At 36.7% G+C, this 21,744-nt stretch overlaps 1 protein-coding gene and 1 long non-coding RNA gene across 12 annotated transcripts; both read left to right on the forward strand.

Moving 5' to 3' along the window:
- Nucleotides 1-4,512: 4,512 nt before the first annotated feature.
- On the forward strand, nt 4,513-14,826 carry LOC141644359 (uncharacterized). 8 transcript variants are annotated; one of them, XR_012544023.1, is made up of 14 exons: nt 4,514-4,824; nt 6,551-6,677; nt 7,014-7,066; nt 7,160-7,218; nt 8,869-9,026; nt 9,467-9,493; nt 10,037-10,119; nt 10,206-10,287; nt 10,402-10,549; nt 10,708-10,758; nt 10,878-10,960; nt 13,243-13,407; nt 13,943-14,151; nt 14,434-14,826. It is a non-coding gene; the product is annotated as an uncharacterized LOC141644359 (long non-coding RNA). The 8 variants fall into 8 exon arrangements; XR_012544027.1 differs by lacking the exon at nt 9,467-9,493 and having other exon boundaries at nt 4,513-4,824; nt 13,334-13,407; XR_012544022.1 differs by lacking the exon at nt 9,467-9,493 and having other exon boundaries at nt 4,515-4,824; nt 13,927-14,151.
- A 1,451-nt stretch (nt 14,827-16,277) lies between these two features.
- LOC141644361 (ultraviolet-B receptor UVR8-like) lies at nt 16,278-21,588 on the forward strand. 4 transcript variants are annotated; one of them, XM_074453864.1, is made up of 6 exons: nt 16,278-16,629; nt 17,440-17,733; nt 18,234-18,598; nt 19,126-19,527; nt 19,831-20,215; nt 21,078-21,588. In XM_074453864.1, exons 2-6 carry the CDS (start codon nt 17,506-17,508, stop codon nt 21,321-21,323), a joined length of 1,626 nt encoding a protein of 541 aa, XP_074309965.1. In that variant the 5' UTR covers nt 16,278-16,629; nt 17,440-17,505; the 3' UTR covers nt 21,324-21,588. The 4 variants fall into 4 exon arrangements, with proteins under 4 accessions (XP_074309965.1, XP_074309964.1, XP_074309967.1 ...); XM_074453863.1 differs by having other exon boundaries at nt 16,290-16,617; XM_074453866.1 differs by lacking the exon at nt 16,278-16,629 and adding an exon at nt 16,857-17,150.
- Nucleotides 21,589-21,744: the final 156 nt, after the last annotated feature.

A 21,744-nucleotide genomic window follows, 5' to 3' on the forward strand; every position in this document is an offset into this window, starting at 1 on the left:
ATCGAATCGAACTTATAGGATCGAATCGAATCGAACTTATAGGATCGAATCGAATTTATAGGATCTAAATCGAATCGAATCGAACTTATAGGATCGAATCGAATCGAACTCATTGGATCGAATCGAACTTATAGGATTCGAATCGAATCGAATCGAACTTAGGATCTGAACTTAACATCTGAACTTAACTTATAAGATCTAAACTGAACTTACACGATCTGAATTTAAATTAACTTAAATTAATTTAACTTAAATATTATTATTATTATTATTATTATTATTATTATTATTATTATTGTTCTTGTTGTTATTTTTATTATTATTTATTACTATTATTTTTTTATAAAACCGCAACTTTTATTATTATTATTATTATTATTATTATTATTATTATAAAAATAAACGCAAAATTTTATTGAGATTAAACAAATTTTTTACAAGAAATTAGTGGACAAACCAAGAGAGAACCCTGATAAGAAAATATAGTCTAAAACACAAGGTGAAATAATAACATTTTTCCGCTTTATATACATTGGTTTGTTCATACATTATACTACGGTTACATAATGATAAAAAATAAATAATGAGAAGAGTTATAATTTTGGTTTAAAAATAATAATGTATATATGTATCGAATAATTAATAATGTCAAATGTTTTTGCGTCGGTTTTAAAAATAATACTTTGTATATAACTTTTCTAAACTAAATTTATATGATCTGAACTGACATGAACTTATAGAATCGAATCGAATCGAACTTATAGGATCTCGAATCGAATCGAACTTGTAGGATCTCGAATCGAATCGAACTTATAGGATCTCGAATCGAACTTATAGGATCTCGATCTCGAATCGAATCGAACTTATAGGATCGAATCGAATCGAACTTATAGGATTCGAATCGAACTTATAGGATCGATCGAATCGAATCGAACTTATAGGATCTGAACTGAACTTAAATTAAGTGACTTTAAGTCCAAAAGAACAGGGTCTTAGCATGTTTGACTCATCAATCTACTATTTTGAGTGTTTGGTAAATTGCATACTGAAAGAGTAAATTGGAGCTCAATCTACTGTTTTCCAATATGTTGCTCTACCCAACATATTCACATTAGTAGATGTATAGTCTCTATTAAAGTTCTATAATATCTACAAGTAATAAAATTACTCCGTAATAACCTAAAGAGACTCTAGTAATGAAAGAATATTGAAAATTTGTATATTTTAATTGCGTTTGGATCCAATGATTCCACGTAGGATTTTTATACTAATAGAATTTGCCATGTAAAATGCTCAAGTTTGTCTTTTTATATTATTTATAGATATCACCATAGCTTTTATAATGATTCCACGTAGAATTTTTATACTAATAGAATTTGCCATGTAAAATGCTCAAATTTGTCTTTTTATATTATTTATAGATATCACCATAACTTTTTTTTTTTTTTTTTTATGACGATGGGGTTGAGTCCCCCCGGGCCCATGCATTCCCGCACCACCACATGAACCATGTAAGCCACCCCCTTCGGGGGCTGCAGTGGCCAAGTGATCATCGCCCCAGGATATCACCATAACTTTTATCAAGATTTAGAGTCGCCCTTTAACACATTCTTATTTATGATCCATTTTAATAGACCTTACATGTTAAAAGTAAGAGATTGATAATCAAGACTCGATATTACACAGTAGTACCCTATCAACTTTTTGTTAATGAAATCATAAAATATTTAATTACACATGAAGATGGTGTCATATAATTCCATAAACAGTGCGTCTCATTGAAGACGGTCACTATCCGTCACAAGTTGAAGACGGATAGTGGTTCTCTCACAAAATACAAGTGGGTGGGCAAGTGGGGTATCCATTTCCCCCCACTTACACTATCTATATTTGCATTTTATGAGAAAAACACTATCCGTCATCAGCTTGTAACGGATGCATCGTGTTTAATGAGAATTTGTGTTCCATAAAATCATCCAAAATGAAATCATACATAGCACAAAAAACAGCTAGTCTTGCTTGTGACGGGCTAATCCCGTCACAAGCTTGTGACCTCTCACAAAAAGGGAGAGGGGACAAAGTTGGGCACCCCCCATATGCTTGCCACTCATCTCTCAATGGACATTTTGTGAGAGGAAACAATACCCGTCACAAGCTTGTAACGGATATCGCCCGTCTTATTTTGTGCGCAAAAAAACAAAGCATTGAATGCACTCAACAGTTTCCAAAAGCCATCAATACCAACCTAACTACAACAACAACATACACTTCCTTCCACTAGCTGTCTTTCTCTAATCTCTAACCACCATGCATAATACTTGATGATTAATTTACACACTTTATTATTCCACTCCCTTCACTTCACAAGATCCACACACTTCTCATTTCTCCCTAAAATACCATCATGAGGGTATTATTTTCTAGATCCTCTTATCAGAAACTAAGGCAAGAAGTCATATTTCAACAACAAGATGATGAAAACCCGAAACCCGAGCCGATTAGAAGAAGCTGGTTTAGTCGGGTTCGACTGCGACGACAAAGGCTAAAGATTGCAGGGTTCAGGAAGTTGTTCAAGATTAAAAGGGTTAAGGTTCGTAGGCTTTCATGGTCTAAGGTTGTCAAGAGATTTAAGGAAAGTCAAGCACATTTTGGTGATCTCTTTTCAGGGAATTACTTGTTTATGCAAGTTTCCCCTGCTTCTTTCAATCATAAACCTTACTTAGCTCATCATAATCATCATCACCTTAATTATCCTGTTAATAATAATAATAATAATAATAATAATAATAATAATAATAATAATAATAATAATTTTGCCTTATCAAGGTCTAAGACCATGTTTACTGGTAGAGTTGCTTGCCCTACCATGCCCTAAGCCTATCATATTTATTCTACCCTATCATGTTTAGTGGCGAAATCAGGATTTGAAGTTACGGAATTGAAGAATTTCAGTGGGGTGAACTAATAATACTAAATGATACGAAGTATGATAGAAAAATCGAAAATTTTAACTAAAAGTCCCGAAATTTTCGATCCCCCTTAAATCCGTCGGTGACTATGTTGTTGAGAAAGTTGCTTAATAATTAATATCACTTCCTAGACTTTTTATGTAGCAAGTACAATGTTAAATTATGTATTATTGTAGATTGATTTTCTAGCGATGATAATTTATAATTTTGCTGTTTATTTTATCTTCCTTGCGTCAAGAAACCATCTCAACCAAAAGCTTAAGCTGATGGTTGAAGTTCCTTGATTCGTTTTATATTCTAACACTCCCCCTCACACGAAGGCCCTTTTTTCTTTTTTGGGCTTGAAGTGTGGGTGCAGGCGAGATTCTGGCACTGTTTCGATTATCCACTTTAGAATAGAGGGGGTGGGATTGAACCCGTGACTTTTTGGTGGCAGCTCGATACCATGTCAAGAAACCATCTCAACCAAAAGCTTAAGCTGATGGTTGAAGTTCCTTGATTCGTTTTATATTCTAACATGACTCAAGCAGCAGAAGTAATTTAATTACACAAATTAAATTAATGTTAATTTGTAGTGGGGGTATGAGTGACAAATATTATAAATATGATATTTTTATAAGGACAAAGGGGTCATTTTACCTTCTTTTTAAGGAAAGTGGTAGAGTAAAGTTGAATGAATAAAAAATGAAATATGGTAGAATGGAGTTGAATGAAGGAAGTATAGGACAAATCTTTTGTCATTTTTTAGGCATCCTCTTTGTGTCTCATCTAACATACATAAATTCTTCTTTAAGACGAATATCTGTCTTAAATAATAAAACGAGTTAAATAGATGAATGACACAAAACAGAAGGTATAGATAACGGAAATTCTTATCCCATTTACATAATTACATATATATGGATAGAATTTTGACTTGTTTTTAAACTTACCGTCTTAACATAGATTAATTGTTACCTTAAACCGGTAAAGTAATGGGTAATGAGAGTTAGCGTGCCAAAGTGTTGCATTATTCCATGTTATTTCAAATTTTACGGCATGACAAAGAAGATTCCACGACTAAGTGTCCAATATTCTAATCCATACGGCATCAATTATCTTGTAACGAGTATATTCGTTACAAACTTGTAACAGGTCAAATACTATTCACATGGATAGATAAAACAAAAAGAGAATGTTACTCCCTAGACAATTTGCTTTTGTCTTATCTCACGATGTGGGTTGTATTTAGCCCGTCGCAAGTTTGCGATGGATATATCCGTCACAAACGAGAATTTGTATTATAATTAAAGTATGCAGTTGATATGTTTGTAACAACAATAATATTACTATTATTGTAGTTTTATAAGGATGACGATTTCAAAGCCACTTCATAATTGGTAGTTTCTGTCTTTAAATATTGGATCCCAAATTATTGGAGTTGTTGCATTGTGCTTGCTATACCATCCATGTACAAACAATTACGTGTATTACCCTTTAACTGGACCGTTAAATAAATTTGAGAAGTCTGATTTCGAAAGACCGTTTAAGGTCTTATATAAAGGAAAAGTTATTTTATAATAGATCTCTACCCTTTAAAAAGAGGGAACTTGCGGAAACTGTAGCAATGAATAGTTACCCCCTCAAGTCCCTTCCCCACCCTTGATCTTCCCCTTTCAATCCATGCCATCCATTTCTCTTGCACTCCCATCCACTCACATTCCCTGTATTTTCTCATCCACTCATTTCCATCTCATAAAGCCTCCTCTTTCGTTCTTCACTTACTTCACGCTTCTCTCTTCTCCCACAATAACGAATTCACAATGATATGTTGGCATGATGACGATGGCGGTGATGCTGATGATGATGACGATTGGTTTGTTTTCTGGGCCATTATTGATTTTCTTATTTTGTTGTTGATTAGTTCACTTTTTGTTTTCTGTTTCTGCCCTGTTGAATTTTAGGGTTTGGTTCTTCATTTTACATTTTCTGGGTTTTTTACCCATCTCGCATTATCGCTTTTCTTTTTTATAGTTTATTCAGTTGTATTCGTTTATAGTTTGGGTCATAATTTTCATATAACACTCCTTTGTTAATGCGGGAACCATCGATTTTCTATTCAATTTGTTGTATTTCCAATATATATAACGCTCCTTTGATTCTAATTTTACATTTATAGTTTGGGTCGTAATTTTCATATAATTCCTCAGGAGTGAATGGATTCATTGCCAGATTGCATTGTTTGGTACCTAGAAGCATTTCTGATTATGCACTTAAAAGACCATTTTACTAACCCAAATCAACCCACCAGCTGAGCTTCAGAAGAGGAAGCATAAGCTCAAACGCCTTGTTATGGACCTCTTCAGCTCCCACATAATCAAATGATTCTCAGGCGGGAACGAATCTAGAGACTGAGATTAAGAGTACTACTCCAGGTCTTATTGTGAGGAAAAAGAAGCCTGTTGAAATTCCTGAGAATCAGATGTCAGAATCATCAGCTGCCAACTATGCAGATATAATGGTAGAAGATGCAGTTGCTTTGTTGTTAAAACATAAACGTGGACTAAGGAAACAGATTTTGAGAATAATGACAAAATAGATGAGAAGCTGTCGGGACAAGAAAATAAACGGCCTAAAAGAGTGCTTGGTCCTGAAAAACCTGCATTTTTAAAGGCTAAAGACGATGCAACATGGGTTCCCTCTAAAGGCAAGACTTCTATCTGTAGTTTCCTTTGGTGAAGTTCTACTTTTGATTAGACCTGGCAGAATTGACCTTACCTGAAATGGCTCGATCCGATCGGATGTATACCCGAATAAAGTAACCCTTATCCGACCCTAAAGTCTAAATTGACTTGGTCTGAGCCCTAATCCAAGCATATACATGAACCCAAACTTGACTGATCCGAACCAAACTGATCTGAATGACCCCATTTGATAGGTATTATACTTCACCCACATGTAGGACTAATAGGATCGTAAATGTAATGGATCGGATTCAGGTTTGGAAATTTAGATCGAATACAGCCATACAGGATCCATTGACATTCTTACATGTCCGCACCCTGTTGAGATGAGGAAAGTACTAGAAATTATGTTGAGAGCTATAGCTAAATCGTTGAACTTAGAAGAGAACACTTTCTTAAGTCAGTTGGGAGAAGATGGAACTTTCTTTGCAATATTCAACTTTTACCCTTCATGTCCGCACCCTGATCGCGTTGTAGGCCTTAAACCGCATTCTGATGGTACCCTTATTACTATTCTTCTACAAGACAAAGATGTTGAAGGTCTTCAGGTTCTTAAAGATGATCAATGGTATAAGGTGCCAGTTATTCCCAATGCTCTTTTTATCAATGTTGGTGATCAGTTGCTCATTAACAATCTTGTCGAGATCTATAGAAAGTTCATTAAGTATAGATCCTAGGCACGCTGTCCTCATGTTCGTCATTTTGCCATTTAGTCAGCCATTAAAGTATTAAATATTATTGTTTGTGAAGATTGTCATATTTTTGTAGGCTGACTTTTGACGTTATTCTTTCACATAAAGTTTGGTTATTAGAGTTGGAAAATCACGATTCTTGTCGTTTTCCTGCCTATTTGTGTAGCGATTTGGGTGGGAAATATGGATCAAGCACAACTGACCTATTTGTTACTCTGACTCGGTTACCGGTAGACCATAATCAGGCAACAATTATAAAGAAAAACAGGCTGCCTGATCAGTTATAAAGACTGGTATTTTCTCTTTTTTATTAAAAGCGATTTTGATTTCCATTCTTGTTGTTTATTCAGTTTGATACTGATATTTTCCAGTTTAATTTCGTTGTTTGTTCATTTCGTTGTTATGCCTGGTAAATTAGTTGCTTCGAATGCTGATTATGAATTTCGTTTTCGTCGTTTATTTAGTCCCCTAATTTGTCGATTTCATTATTTTCGCTTTTAACTCCACAAACATGCGCAGGCAAGCGGTTTGTGATTCTTCTCCTGGGATGGAATTTATTTATCTTGGGTTGTTCGCTACACTGACAAGCTATATCTATTTCTTGATCCAATTCTTGTTATTTTACATAGGAGTTGGTGTGATGGCGATGGCAATGACGACTACGTCGGCAACCATGTATTCAGTATGTTATCTTAATTTCGTTTTCCTTTGTGTGTTTTTTTGCACTCACTCTACTCATGTTGAATTATTACAGCTAATTCTGTTTAAGTTTTAGGAACCATCCCCCATGTCAGCAATGGCCCAGTAACATACAAAGCTAATTGGATTTACACGGTAAGAAATCCCAGGACTTTTAATGGACCTGCTTAAATTGTGCTCGTTTAACAGTAGAACATTATGGGGCCACTAATTTGATTATATTAGCTCCTTAGAATTTGGTGTGGGCAACGCTCGCGGTTTGTAAGAGGCAAGCTCGGTTGGGGAAGGGGGGGTATGCACTTTAAACTTAATGGGACTTGTTATGATGGAGTTCTACAGTTTTACTTTTTATTTCGATTTCGGTAATAAAGTGCCACCAATTAAGTCAGATCCTTCAATGATCAATAAAGCAATACCGCGTTGCATATAGCTTCAAGAAAAAGCAGGGGTCCTGTTAGTTTCAATTTCTGTCATAACTCTTCTAATAGTTTCCTTTTCAAAGATTTCTGGGAGGGCACTTTTGGTTACTCGTAGTCTGTAGGGCGTGGATATATTAGTGAATGAGAGTTTAACCATTCCTAAAGTCCAAACACAAAACTCTTGTTTATTTTTATCTGAATTACTTTTTCACATACGAACTTTACTCTTTCACATACATTTTTTTTATTAATTTTCCATCTAATACCCTTATTGTCTAAAGTTAAATCTAAACTCTTGCATTAATTTTTTTTTTCTCGAAACCTAAACTAATTGCTCAAGGAATTGAAAAATGGATCCTATTTTTCCAATTAATGAAGCAATTTACTTGTTTATCGACTATTAATATTATTTATTAAGTTTTATTTAGATAATCAAATTTTATGAGTTTGATAGAGATGAAATTAGGATTTGTTGAGTTTTATATAATTAATGAAATTTGGGTTGCTGGTTGTTCGTGGTGGTTAGCGAGGTGGGTGGTGATATTAGGGCGAGTTCGTAATGACCGGCGTTTAACAGACCGATTTCGTTCTGCAAAAGACCTAAAAATAAAAGCATACCTGTTTTCGGCGCCACAACACTGACATTACTTTTAGCAAACCTTGTTTTAAACAAAACTCAGCAAGCAATTGCAATCAACATCACTTTTAGTGTATTTCATCTAATAAGCTAGAGTTTGGTGATAGATATTAATTCTTTTCAACTAACAAATTTGTAAATAGTTGGGAAGCATACCTAATTTGGCAAATTAGCATAGCTAATTTTGGTCGGCTATTGTGTTGTCGAGGGTGGGTGGCTGATGTTTGTCAGTTGGGGAGGTGATGGTGGCCAGTTGGTCTCCTGTATTTGATTGCCGGCTCGGATTGTGGTGGTTTGCCGGTGGGTGGGGAGGAAAGGACTGATAACTGGATTTGAGAAAGTGAGATGGAAAAAAATAACAAAGGTAAAGTCGTAAAAAGCGTATGTGAAAGAGTAAAATTCGTAAGTAAAAAAGCACGACCCATTTTTATTTACTGGAGGGGACATATAGATGCCTAGACAAACACAAATCACCTGGTATTTTGCTATATATTGAAGCCTTTCTAGACCTTTACTTAGTGTCGTATTAGTCTTATCAACTTTGTCTTGTGAAATTTTGAATTAAGGTGCTGCAAAAATCAATTATCCTAGCTTATGGTTTTTATCCTAATAGTTTTCTTCCAATCTAGCACGGAGTACTTCGACAGATCATTACTGAACTGTCCTGGGCCTGGGGTTTATTTTGATATTGTAGTCATATGGAATCTGATTCTGATATGTTGCGTGCAGATTGTCATGAGATTATTAGCAGAAAAAGGAGCAGACAACCACTGAACATGGCAGGTTTCGAAAATGAATCATCCAAACATTTTAACAACCCAGTATGGGGTTCAAAGTGCCAAAGTCATCAAACCCCATGTGACCAGTACTAATCGCGATTTGAGCAGGTAAGGCTGACTTCTCCCTTAAACCTTGAATTAAGCTCTTCCCAGATTGCATAAGTCATAGTAGTTATGCTGCAACTAATACAACAGTGTCTCCAGGATTTAACTTTTAAACCAATAGATATTTTGTAAAAACCATTCATTAAATCAATATCCAACTGATCATCCCCCACACCAATCCAAGGCATAATCAGCTTTCTAACCTCCTTTGCAAAAGGGCTTCTGAAGAAAAAGTGCCTATGTGTCTCATTTTCCACCACTCTTTTTTATCAGGAATCCCTCTTCATCACTCATTCTACCTTTTTCTTATTCATCACTCTTGTTACCTGCCTGATTTCTTCTTCAAATGCGGTTTACTCATTAATTCTTCATTCTTATCCTAAATTGCCTTTTTGGTTCTCTTTTTTTTTTTTTTTTTTTTTTTTTTTTTTTTTTTTTTGCAGATCATTTGAAATGATTTTATTCAATAGGTAAGGATTTATTCTTCTCAGTTTAATTTTACACTTCTTGAATAAGGGTTTGACATTTTCTTTAGTATGAAGAGCTTGTAGGATTTGGTGTATAATGGTAAGTTCCATTAATTTTTAATTGTCTGTCTTTTGGTCATCTTCATTGTTTTTATTAAGACACATTCCTTTTTACTGGTACTTCGTAGTTTTTAGTTAGACTTGTTTCCAATGTTGGATGATTTAGAAGGTTTTAGTGTGGATATCTTTGATTTATCATCAACTACCTCTTTAAAATTAATTTTCTTTACTTCATTAATCTGTCCCTTTTCCCTCTTTCTTCTTCCTCTTTGGTTTCATTTTTGTAATACTTTTAAGGATTTATTTAATGGACGGATAATCATAATGATCATTGTAAAATAATTATATCTTGAAAATGGTGGGATGTTATGATCCAAACCCTTTTGAAGAAGCGGAAGAAGTTAATCCCTTTTCTGTTAGTATCTTTATAAACCTTCTTATCATTTAATTTAGTTAACACTGGTGTACTATGTTTGCGGATTACAGTGCTTTCAAGCCAAGCTGTAAAATCCGTAGGTATATCAGAGTGTAGTTCCGCCGGTGTAGCTGCTGGCTATCTAGAGAAACCTGTAAGTTCAAATCACATGTGCACTAGGTTAATATTGTTGCCATTATTTGTTCCACTTTTTTGACTCTTTTATGTTAATACATGCAGCTCAACTCTTCGAATACTAAGCACATTCCTCATCTTGCACCTGCTATCAGGCCTCCTCCTGGACCCCAATCTTTTTCAACAGGTAGAGTCCCTTCAACCAAAGAATTTCGCTAACCTTTCCATTTGGGTTCATCCCAAAAAAAATTAGTTAGTTAATTATATTGTCTGACCTTTTTTGTTGGTTGTTGATCAACAGGGCGATTTGCAAAAAGACAGGATTCGATCGTAGGTAAACTTGTCAAAATAGTCTAAGGTCCCTACAGAGGAATATCATGGATGTGTTAAGGGTGTCAATGGACATAATATAAGGGTTGAGTTACGAGCTCAAATGAAAGTGATTACAGGCATGTTCTCAAATGTCAGCACATATTGGCTATGTCAAATTTGGGGTTTTAACAATTAAATATCAAGTGTTGGACATGGATAACCGATTTACTACAAAAAGTCGTAATAGACATGAGGTTGTTTATTCTTAGTTCTTAAATTGGTTTCATGTTTGCAGTTGATCAAAGCCATGTCTCTCAGATAACTTGTCGGTGTCAAACACCAACTGGTTAGAAAAATACTAAATGCTCTTAACTTTTATACATGCACTCATGCATTCATCTTCTTTTTATGCATTTTTCTTATCTAATTAATGGTTTGTGATGTGTTCAACACTAAATATTACAGTAACATGCAACAAGACAGGCCAGGAAGCGAGACATCTTTGCATTCTATGAAAGGAGAAAGACCGTGGCGAACTCCACGACAATGTATGCTAATTATATCTACGCTTAGTTTTTCTTTGTTAGGTGTATGGTTAAAAACTACTCCTACCTTATTCTCTCTATGAATCATGGCAAAATCAAGTTTCTATGCTTTTTCGTGTTGATTGTCACTCCGTTACTCTGTTTAGACTGTAACTACTTCTGACGAGAATCACCTTTTTAAATGGTGATGGATTGCCATGGACATTAAAGTGAATCACCTTTTTAAATGGTGATGGATTGCCATATAGGGATTTTTGTGATTTAATTAAATGAGAGAAATAGCTCTATTGGGTTACAAGCTAAGGTATTTGCGATAGAACTGGAGTTGGTGTTCTCATACTGACTGGTGGTAGCAGTGTTGCATGGTTCAGAGTTCAGTGCTTTCATTTTCGAACTGGTTCGTGAATACCGGAACAGTGTTCATTCGCGTGCCCAGATAAGGGGCCATGGAAGGTACTGAAATAAGTGGAGTGATAAGGTGCCATGGAAGGTACTGAAATAAGAGGAACATGTACCTAGGTCCTTGAAATAAAAGTCGAAAAGAAGCTGACAAAAGCTATTGATGAACGCGTGAGGAGAAAATAAATTTTTAATTTATTTTGCACTAAAGCAAGTTGTCATGAAATGAAGAAGTGGAGATTTTTTTTTTCTTCCTCTCCTTCTTACTTTCTCAAGGCCATCAATTTATGTATAGTTTACGTTTGGTTGTTCTTTGTTTAATTTTTGGGGTTAGTGGGGTTTAGATCTTTGTTGTGTGATTAATTAAAATCTGTGTTTATTTTATTACTTCCTTCGGCCCAATCATTTGTGTACTATTGATTAAAACAAGCTTCATAAAAAATATAAGAGATAAACAAATGATTGAGACGACATGGGGGGATGGGGTATGGTTTTAGTTGAGTCAGCTTTAGGGAAGTGGATGATAGGTTAATTGCTTATTTGCGGAAAAATTATAGCTTTTGGTGAAGGATTGTGGATTTCTATAACAGATTTAAATGTTGGCGTACAGTCTACTAATAAGAGTAATTATCGTGTAATGCCTGAAGACGGTTCTTTTATGTATGCAAACACTCATTTATTACTAAAAGGACCGTCTCATGTTGTAAGACACTTGAATTCTATAATTTGTGATCTGCTAAAGGTGCTTGAAAGATGGGTGATTAAATTGGTTCATCTTGGTTGGAGTGATTATGGGAGTGTTGTTCATTGGCTTCATGTTGAAGTTAGTGGCAGAAGTTGGAGTTTTGAGATGGTGGTTGGTTATTTTGATGGTAGTGATAGTATTGCAGCCAATTAGGCTGATTTCGATAGAGCTGTACCTCTGGCAATCATGGGGTTCAAATTTATAGCTTTGTTAGCCTCTTGTACCGATGTATCAGACATTGGCTTGTTGTCATAGCGTTTTTTTTACGGTCTTCCTAGCACATCCATCCTAGAAAAGCTCACTACTGTCTTCATTATTCATCCTGCTCGTAATTTTAAATAGTAGATTGCATCAAAATCCCCATATTGATCTCTGATTATTTAAGGCGGCCAGGGTTTCGCTGGGATCTATTTGTTGGGACTTTGATTAGATTAGATGGTTGGATTGCCAGCTTAGAGACATGCTTGTTGCTAATCTTGGAGTCTTTCATGTGCCCATATATGCCGGTACAGTTGGCTTTTTTCAGTTTGTGGTATTGTTGCTTCTCACTGTACCAAAGATTCTTACTTTATAGGTGTTTCTAAGCCAGCTGCTTGTCGCTGACTGTTGTTTAATTCGTTTATTTCGTTAGCTGTGAGTGTTGCTAGGTGCTATGTGTCGGCCGACGTTTGTACGAAGTTGATGGTGAGTTTTTCGACTTAGTAAGGGTTTTACTTTAACGGTTTTCATTAGTCTTTGTTGCCCGTCATTAGTATAGTGTGCAACTAACTATTCATATGTGTACACTTCGTGTCTCCTCACTGAACTGTACTGAGTTCTTATTTGGTGATTACTAATTGGGGCACAGCCCACAAGGCCCTCAAGCTAGCTGGTCATTTTTGTTCGGGTAGGGGTTATTGGGTTATTCCCTCCAATATATTGAAGTCCATTACTTTTACCGTGTGACATTGGTTGTATCTGCCTTCAATAAAGTAGTGTGCAATTGACCTGTTAATGACATTGTAAAGATCTGAACGATGTTTGATGGCATCTGCATGTATGGTACGTTATCGTAATAGGGTTACAATGCTTGTCGAATAAGCTTGTTGTTTTTCCCATGTTTAAGTTTCACTAATTGCAGCTGTGCCTTACTTTCATTTAGGTTCTCTCCGTGGGATTGCTTGCATGGAATGCAGGTGCCGTGGTTTCGGGCTCGGGGAGATTTCTCAGCTTCTATTCTTTGTATATTGCAGGCTTGCAGCTTTAAAATAATAGCGAGCTCAGCAATAAGCTGGGCAATGCAGGTCAGCGATGTACAACACCCAAGGTTGGTTTGACTCCTTTATCTTCCTTCAACTAGCAACACTTAAATTTATGCATAGGTTGCGACGATGGTGGTGAAGGAGGGCAAGGTTGAGAGCGGTGTGAAGTCGTCGCACGGCTGAGAAGGCAGCAAAGTATGGTAATTTGATAGTTGAAGGAAGTGAGGGGTGCGAGATGATGAGGTAATATGGTATATAGCAAACTCTGAACACTCTGCAAGATAGTAAATCCTTATAAAATCCTTTCCGTCTATTTCGCTTACTTTATGTTTGTAGTTTATGATAATCAGATTGGTGGTTAAAATCCATGTTGTATGGTCACACATTATTAATTAATTCTATTGGTTGGCTGAATCGACTCCATTAAATCTGGTTAACGTATTTAAACTGACAAGTGACAGCGTATGCAATGGTATATATGACAGTAGGAAGGGTGTAGTGCAGAAATGTTTTGTTGAGCGCTCGAACATCGTAAAATAGTTCAATCCGTTTAATTCTTTAGCCTCAAACTAATTATTTGCCAGTCAAATGACATGTTAGGTGAAAAGGACCGGAAAATATTGGAAAATCGTAAGAATGACATGTAAGATGATATTGTGTGTTCAAGAGGCTTCAGGATTGAAAAGAGGCCAAGAGGGCATTAGGTGTAGATTTTCTTTGTTCATGCATCTGATGACTTGTACAAATTGGTCAGTATCATCAGAATTTTCATTTGTGAGCATGGCATGTCTCAAGGAAGTCTGGCAAAGGTATTTTCTGGATTCATTTTATTAAAACACTGCCACTTTTGTATTCAGCTGTTCAGTCAGAGGAGTATGTGTTGTGTAAATTTTACAACTTACATCTTCTCCAGCTTTCTAAACCAATAACCACAACCAGACATTCTGTTTTTGTTAGATGTGGTGGTCACATACGTCTCAAACGCAAAAGGGGTTCCCTGGCCTTTAGCAACCTAACGAGAATTCTAACTTGTACAATATATGTCCATTATCGGCTGCAACTCACCATAAGAATTTCCATCGTATATGCAGGAACAAGAGGGTTACCTTGGCTACATTGAAGTCAAATTAAAAGCTACTAAGGTGTACGTCGAGGTTGTGCCGACCACTGCTCTTACCCGAACTCAGGAGCTGAAGTAGGTGCTCCGATAGGTCTCTCTAATCTAATCACCAAAGGGTCTGTGGCAACATTTAAACTTTAGGTCCACTTTTGTCTCCGATGCACGTTTGGAAGAATAAGAAGGAAAAGGCTCCAGGGCAGCTGCCTTGAAACAGTTGCACGGACATTGGACATGATGCTAAACTAAATAGCTATATTTTTTATGTAGCGAATGCTTAGTAACATATGCCAAATTGCCGACTATACAAGGTTGCATTTTGTGTATAAGTAATTAGCTATTTTGCAGAACTGTGTCTTGCTCATGACATGAATTTCTCATTTTGCCCCATTTGAATCCTATCTACTTGGTATTTGTTTCCTTCCTTTATTATGCATTTCCGGTGTTGCAGACTTTAACCGGACTTGTTATTCAACTGTTAACCCGTACATTCTGGACCCGAAAATGTGCACAAGTAGGACCGCTAACCAGCCAATGTGTCTGAAATGTTTGGCAACAAATATGGTGAAGTAGTTAGAATGTTATTCTAAAGCCTTGCAGGTAATACCCACAACACAATCCTATAAACCTTTCGACAAGGATACCAAAAATCGGGGCTCCGCGCCCGGGAGGGCGCGGCGCAACGACTAGTGTACTCAAACGTGAATAGTTAGCTAGCAAATGAGTCTTAAAAAAGTTTGGGGCCTTAAATTTGAGAAGTTTTTGAACTTGTTATTAGGCGGTCATGCTCTTCAAATTGATGTAGGACTCCATAAAACCAGTCTTATACTCAAATTATTGTGAGACACGATATAATTAGTGGATTAGTGAGATCAATTGGTCTCTGATTTGTTAGAAGCTAAGGTTAGTTTGTTTCTGGTTAATTTATCGCGATAGATCGGGGTGCATAATAAGCTATGCGTATGTGAGAGTAGTATTAGTGTATTACAACAACAAGATTTATCCCAGCAATAACTCCCGCAAATTAAGGAATAAGTGATATCGGATGTACAAAGCATTACCAAATTAAGGAACAAGATTTAGCTAGATTTACAATGTAATTAAATCGACATGTACATATAACTAACATTGTGTGTAATAATGACAATATTTGAAATGTTTATGTTTGTAGGTATATTAATGATAAATATTTGAAATGTTAATGTTTGTACATCATTAATAAGCCTCTCACTCAAGCATTCGAGAGGATTCCTCCTTGTTAATATCGAGATTGGGTATATTACTTGAAAAGGGTTTAATTTTTCGGCGTCCAAAAAGGAATTCATGTATTACACTTGTAGTTTAATTGTTTGTCTCGTACTCTCGTGTCCAAAACAAGACGGATTAAACATGATACCGATTTTTCGAGAGTTGAGTGCCATACCAACCAAAAGTTTTCATAATCCATATTATATTTGAAGGATGGAAGTAACATTTTAGACAATTCATTTAATTGTACCAATAAAGATATACCTCAATTACAAATCATACGATGGAATAAGACTTATTAATCAATCAAGTCCACATTTCTCTTAAAGACAAAACGAAAATTCACAATGTAGCTAATGTTTTTCTCACAAGAATCACAAAATCAATATCCAAAGAATCACAAAATTGATGCTTTAAGTTGTACATGTTTTTTTATTTTTTTCCCCTAAATTACTCTTTTACTCCGCATATCCGTATGTTGTCCACATTGAAAATCCTGACTCCGTCACTGGACGTATAAAGCAACAATAATGCAAATTAAAAAAATGTTGGTGGTCATATGGATTGCTTAATTTTACTTCCATGGCAACACCATCTACTTGACATCTCATCACCATAGACTTTAAAAAACAAACGTACACCAAAAGAATGACAAACTACATACAATCACCCAAACTTTAAGCTTTTTACATTTTATACTTAATACATTTCTTGTAATTCATTCAACAAAATTCCCACATCCCTTTCTCCTCCAAAAAACAATCTTTCCATCAAATTTCATCTGATTTTTCTGATATTTTACTATATCAATTGATCATCTTATATTTGTACACTAAAGAGTAAAGATTATAACTTTGGAGCTTTTTATTAACTATATACTCTGTATATGGTACCAATATCAATTCATAAGGTCCAATTTTTAGTGAGTTTTATGTTAAATTCAATTAATAAATGATGGGTTTTGATTGATTTTGTATTTATTATAAGATTTTACCTTAATTTTTTTGTTTTTTGGGTGTGATTCATGATGAAGATCATAACTTTATTCCCCCATTTTTGATAATTTGATAAAGATCATAACTTTATTACTGCCTCCGTCACAATCATTTATTTACCTTTGAAATACCGCTCACAATGAATAAAAAAGGTAATCAAATAATTGGGACGGAGGCAGTACTAATATATGGGTGCCCTCACACACTATATACAAATTGTGATCATTAGATCAGAATATAATTGTGATCAATTCATACAAATTGATGAGCTTTTGTGTATATTTTTGTTGTGATTTGAAGTCTCCTTTTTTTCTCTTTGTATATGGGATGCTTTTCTGATCATCTGATGATATGTATATCCTTTACTATTACTCGCTCCGTCTCAATTATTTGTTTATCTTTTACATTGTTTGTGATAAGCATTTTAAACAAATGATCGGGACGAAGGGTAAGTTGGTTCACCATTTTCAGCAATTGGTTATTACTGACTGCATTTTTCCGTCTAAATTAAGTGAATTTGTATTCAATTGGAAACATGTCCATAATTTTAATATGTGTTATTATAATATACCCAATTCTTTGGAATTGCCCCATTTGTTTAAAATCCCCATTCCCAAATTTCGAAAAAAAGTGCCAATTTCAAAGAATCGGAGGTAGTAATTGCATTGCTAAATTTGTCAGTCTTGATAAAGCAATGTAGTTTGATAATCAGCTGTTTTATGGATTTGAATTCGCAGAAATTTGATCAAAACCAGTTGACTTAAGTTTAAGGGCACCCCAAAATATTTGGGACAGTGCCCAAAATGGATGCCACAACAAGTGGAACTGAAACAATTCAATACTGTAATATCCCTGAACAAGCCATTGCTGCTGCCCTTGTAACCTCACCAAGGCCGACGTTCCAAAGATTAGTTCGGCATTGCTTTGGTGATTCGATCCCAGGGGAGTTCCCTTTGGCTGCTAACCCTTCTGTTGCTCTTCATGTTCTTACATCATCTAATCTAGACCCACAAGACCTTGCAAAATTAGAGGCATGTCTTCTTATAAATAAGCTGTTTCAAAACTCCGTCTTAGGGCTTGCTTGGATGGAGGTAGTTGTTATTAGGGTTAACCGAGGTCAAAATGCAGGACATGTGGAGGAAGTGGTGGATAGTAATGTATTTACCCAAATGAGGGTAAAAATTCCATCACCACTTCCTTCTCACTGTCCTTTATTTTGGCCTATATTACTAGAGTACTCCCTCTGTCCCGGTCATTTGTTGTTATTTTTCATATTGGGGTGTCTCAGTCATTTGTTGTCCTTTCTATTTTAAGAATGAACTTATGAGTAATTTGGTCATTCTCATTCAATTTGTTCCACTTGTCGTTTAATTATTGGTATTCTCCTCTTTCCTTGGTCTCTGTGCCAAAACCAAAGGACAACAATTGACCGGGACGGAGGGAGTAATAAATAACCCTCATTCCAAGCGAGCCCTTTTTCCCGAAAACAGAATTGATGATGCTGCCGACATGTTTTGTGTTGGGTTTGCAGGCGACATGTTCCTTCTTTAGGCATCCAGCTAACTTTGCTCCTGACTATGAATTGTCCATAGCTGAGCTGGCTGCTCTTGATATGTGCCAAAAGAGGGTAATTTTTAAACCAATGACAAACGACGAAAGGGATAATCTGAAGCAGAAATGTGGGGGATCATGGAAGTTAGTACTTCGGTATTTATTAGCTGGTGAAGCGTGCTGCAGGAGAGAAAAATCACAGGCAATAGCAGGGCCGGGACACAGCATTGCCGTGACTTCTAATGGAACTGTTTACTCTTTTGGCTCTAATAGTTCAGGACAACTTGGCCATGGTCTCACACCAGAAGGCAACACAGCTGATGAGTGTAGGCCTCGTTTGATAAGGTTGGAATCTAGCTCGATGTTTTTTTGTAGGCTGTGTCTGTGTTACTCATGCTCGGGTACGTGTGTTGGTAAGGGTACATTAACCAAGTGCCTGACTTGGCATGACTGAATTTTGGGCTGGGGGTACTCTGTCCTAAACTGGGGGGACAGTAATAGGAATAATTATAATAGTTGGGCCTCAACCAAAACCTTAACGTGATTTGAGAAATAAGGTCAAAATCATTAAATATCTCATTAAATGCTTTATACGCAGTCTCTCCCTCTTCTTGGTCCTTCTAGGAGAAGTGTCAGATATTTAAGTCGGATATATATTCCATACCCATTTCCTTGCGTTGCATAGGACATGGGAATGAATGGCCGAAAATGGCATGAGAAGTGAAGAACCGAAGTAAATAATGTTGCGTGTCTTTTGGAAACTGTCTACAGGTGCAGGAACCATACTGGTTGCCTGGTTGGTGGTGGTGATGGAAATTCTGATATGGAATGTCTGAGAGTTGAGAAAACGTTGACGAAGTGATGTTGTGCAGGTCCCTGCAAGGAATTCGGATCATCCAAGCAACTGCAGGTGCTGGAAGGACAATGTTGATTAGTGATAATGGAAAGGTTTATGCTTTTGGGAAAGACTCGTTTGGAGAAGCGGAATTTGGGGTTCAAGGTTCTAGAACAGTGAATACGCCACGACTTGTAGAGTCCTTGAAAGACATATTTGTAGTCCAAGCTGCTATTGGAAATTTCTTCACTGCTGTATTGTCCAGAGAAGGAAGGGTTTATACTTTCTCTTGGGGCAGTGATGCCAAGCTCGGACACCAAACGGAGCCCTCCGATGTGCAGCCATACCCTTTATTGGGAGCACTTGAGAATATACCAGTTGTACAGATTGCAGCCGGATATTGCTATCTTCTTGCCCTTGCTTGTGAGCCAAGCGGGATGTAAGCAGCTTTACCTTGCCTTTCTCGTTTGATGTTATAGTGTCTTAGGACTGAAGAGGTCTTAGCCTAGTGGTTAAGACTGAGGTATCGTGGCAGTAGGTCACGGGTTCGAATCCCCCTCCCCCTCCCTCTATATTGTACTGGCCTTGCGCCTCATTTAACACCAAGGAGAAAAAAAAATCAATGGCCTTTCTCTTTTTAGTCGTATCATTTTAAATTGTTGATCGGAGTATTATCCCAGTTAGTAGTTGATTAAAGAACCCTCATGTTTAGAGAAACTAATTTCTCCGTTGCATATTTCAGGTCAGTGTATTCAGTAGGGTGTGGATTGGGAGGAAAGCTCGGACACGGTTCGAGAACAGATGAAAAATATCCTCGGTTGATCGAGAAATTTCAGGCATTGAATATTCAGCCTATGGTTGTAGCTGCCGGTGCTTGGCATGCAGCTGTAGTTGGTAAAGATGGAAGGGTTTGTACATGGGGTTGGGGGCGGTATGGATGTTTGGGACACGGGAATGAAGAGTGTGAATCAGTTCCTAAGGTGGTCGAAGGCTTGAGCGATGTCAAGGCTGTACATGTGGCCACAGGAGATTATACGACATTCGTGGTATCCAATAGTGGTGATGTTTACTCGTTTGGTTGCGGAGAATCCTCTAGTCTTGGGCACAATACTGAGGTTGATGGACAGGTGAATTTTCTGAACCATGATCTTTGCCACGGAGTATTTTACTACTATGGTCTATGGGCTGTTACTCTTATTATCGATTTTACTGATAGTGTTTGGAAGGTCCAATTAACCATAACCTGACCTGAAAAGGGAGTGGAGACGAGCTGGCCATTCAACTCCGCCTTATTTACTTCTCAAACACCCTTATGTATGAAAAATTATAGTTTGAAGAATGTGTTTCAATCTAAATTACATCACCCTGATCCAGGATCAAGGGTTGCAGACCGCAGAGTTCACTCAAGCGGTACTCGTGAGTCGTGACCTAGGTTTAATCACATAAACATGAAATTTTAACCTTTCCCTTAGGGTGTGTTTGGATTAAGGGATTTGGAGAGAAAAGAAAGGGGGGGGGGAGAGTAGGGGATTTAAAATATCTTGTTTGGATAGGAAATAAGGGCGGAGGTAAATGAAGGGGGAAGGATTTGGAGGGATCCATTTTCCCTCCTTCAAGGCAAATTAAAATCTCTTCACAATAGGCAAGATTTGGAGGAAAATTGTATTCAAACACCCACACCCCATTTCCCCTCCCCTTCCCTTCCCTCCCGTTCTCTTCCCTCCTTCCCCCTCCCTCCATTTCTCTCCACTTTTGATATCCAAACAGACCCTTAGTGTTTCCAAATGAGTGTTAGTTGCATAATCCAATCTACTCCAACCGGAGAATGATGAATTTTTTGCTCCGTTTGAAATAGTAGTTCTTTGAGCTAAATGTGTGAAAAATTCAAAACCGACTTGTACATTTTGCTAGAAAGAAGTTTATGGTTTCCTTGAAAAGTTGGTTTCGTAAAGTAATATGTGATTTTATGTTGGATGCACTTTCCTACAGGGGAACGGGCATACAAATGTAGTTAAGCCAGAGATAGTGTCTTCACTAAAGCAGCTGAAGGAACGGGTAGTGCAGATAAGCTTGACCAATTCCATATTCTGGAACGCTCACACATTTGCACTCACTGAATCCGGAAAACTATACGCTTTCGGGGCAGGCGACAAAGGACAGCTGGGTGTTAAGCTTGGTGAGAACCAAATTGAAAGGGGACATCCTGAAGCTGTTGATATTCAACTTAGTAACTAGCCTGAATTATTAACACCAGTACCATCATGGTCGACTTTGTAAAATTGCTTCTTTGCATATAATGTTTAGGTGTCAGGTCTCTTGTAAATAGGATAACAAGGAAAAGATTGATCAAAATAAACTTGTAACAGTTGTAATTAGGGTTTACGAATAGGCTAAGTTGTCTGCTGTATGGACCGCTCTGAGCAGAAAGACGGTCCATTGTTTAGGCGTCAATTGTTATTAATCACAAGTTCATAATGTAAATTCCACCAATTTATTGTTCTTCCCCGGGTAAACATGACCCAAAAAATTAACCCTCAATTATTCCTGAACTTGCGCAAGAAGCATTCGTACTACACATAATATAGGAGCCTCCCATGTCACATTTTCAATAGGCTCTTTGCGCAAGAAGTGTCCGTAGTACACATATTACGAGCCT

The sequence above is a fragment of the Silene latifolia genome, chromosome 2, assembly GCF_048544455.1.
Source record: "Silene latifolia isolate original U9 population chromosome 2, ASM4854445v1, whole genome shotgun sequence".
Classification (NCBI taxonomy): domain Eukaryota; kingdom Viridiplantae; phylum Streptophyta; class Magnoliopsida; order Caryophyllales; family Caryophyllaceae; genus Silene; species Silene latifolia.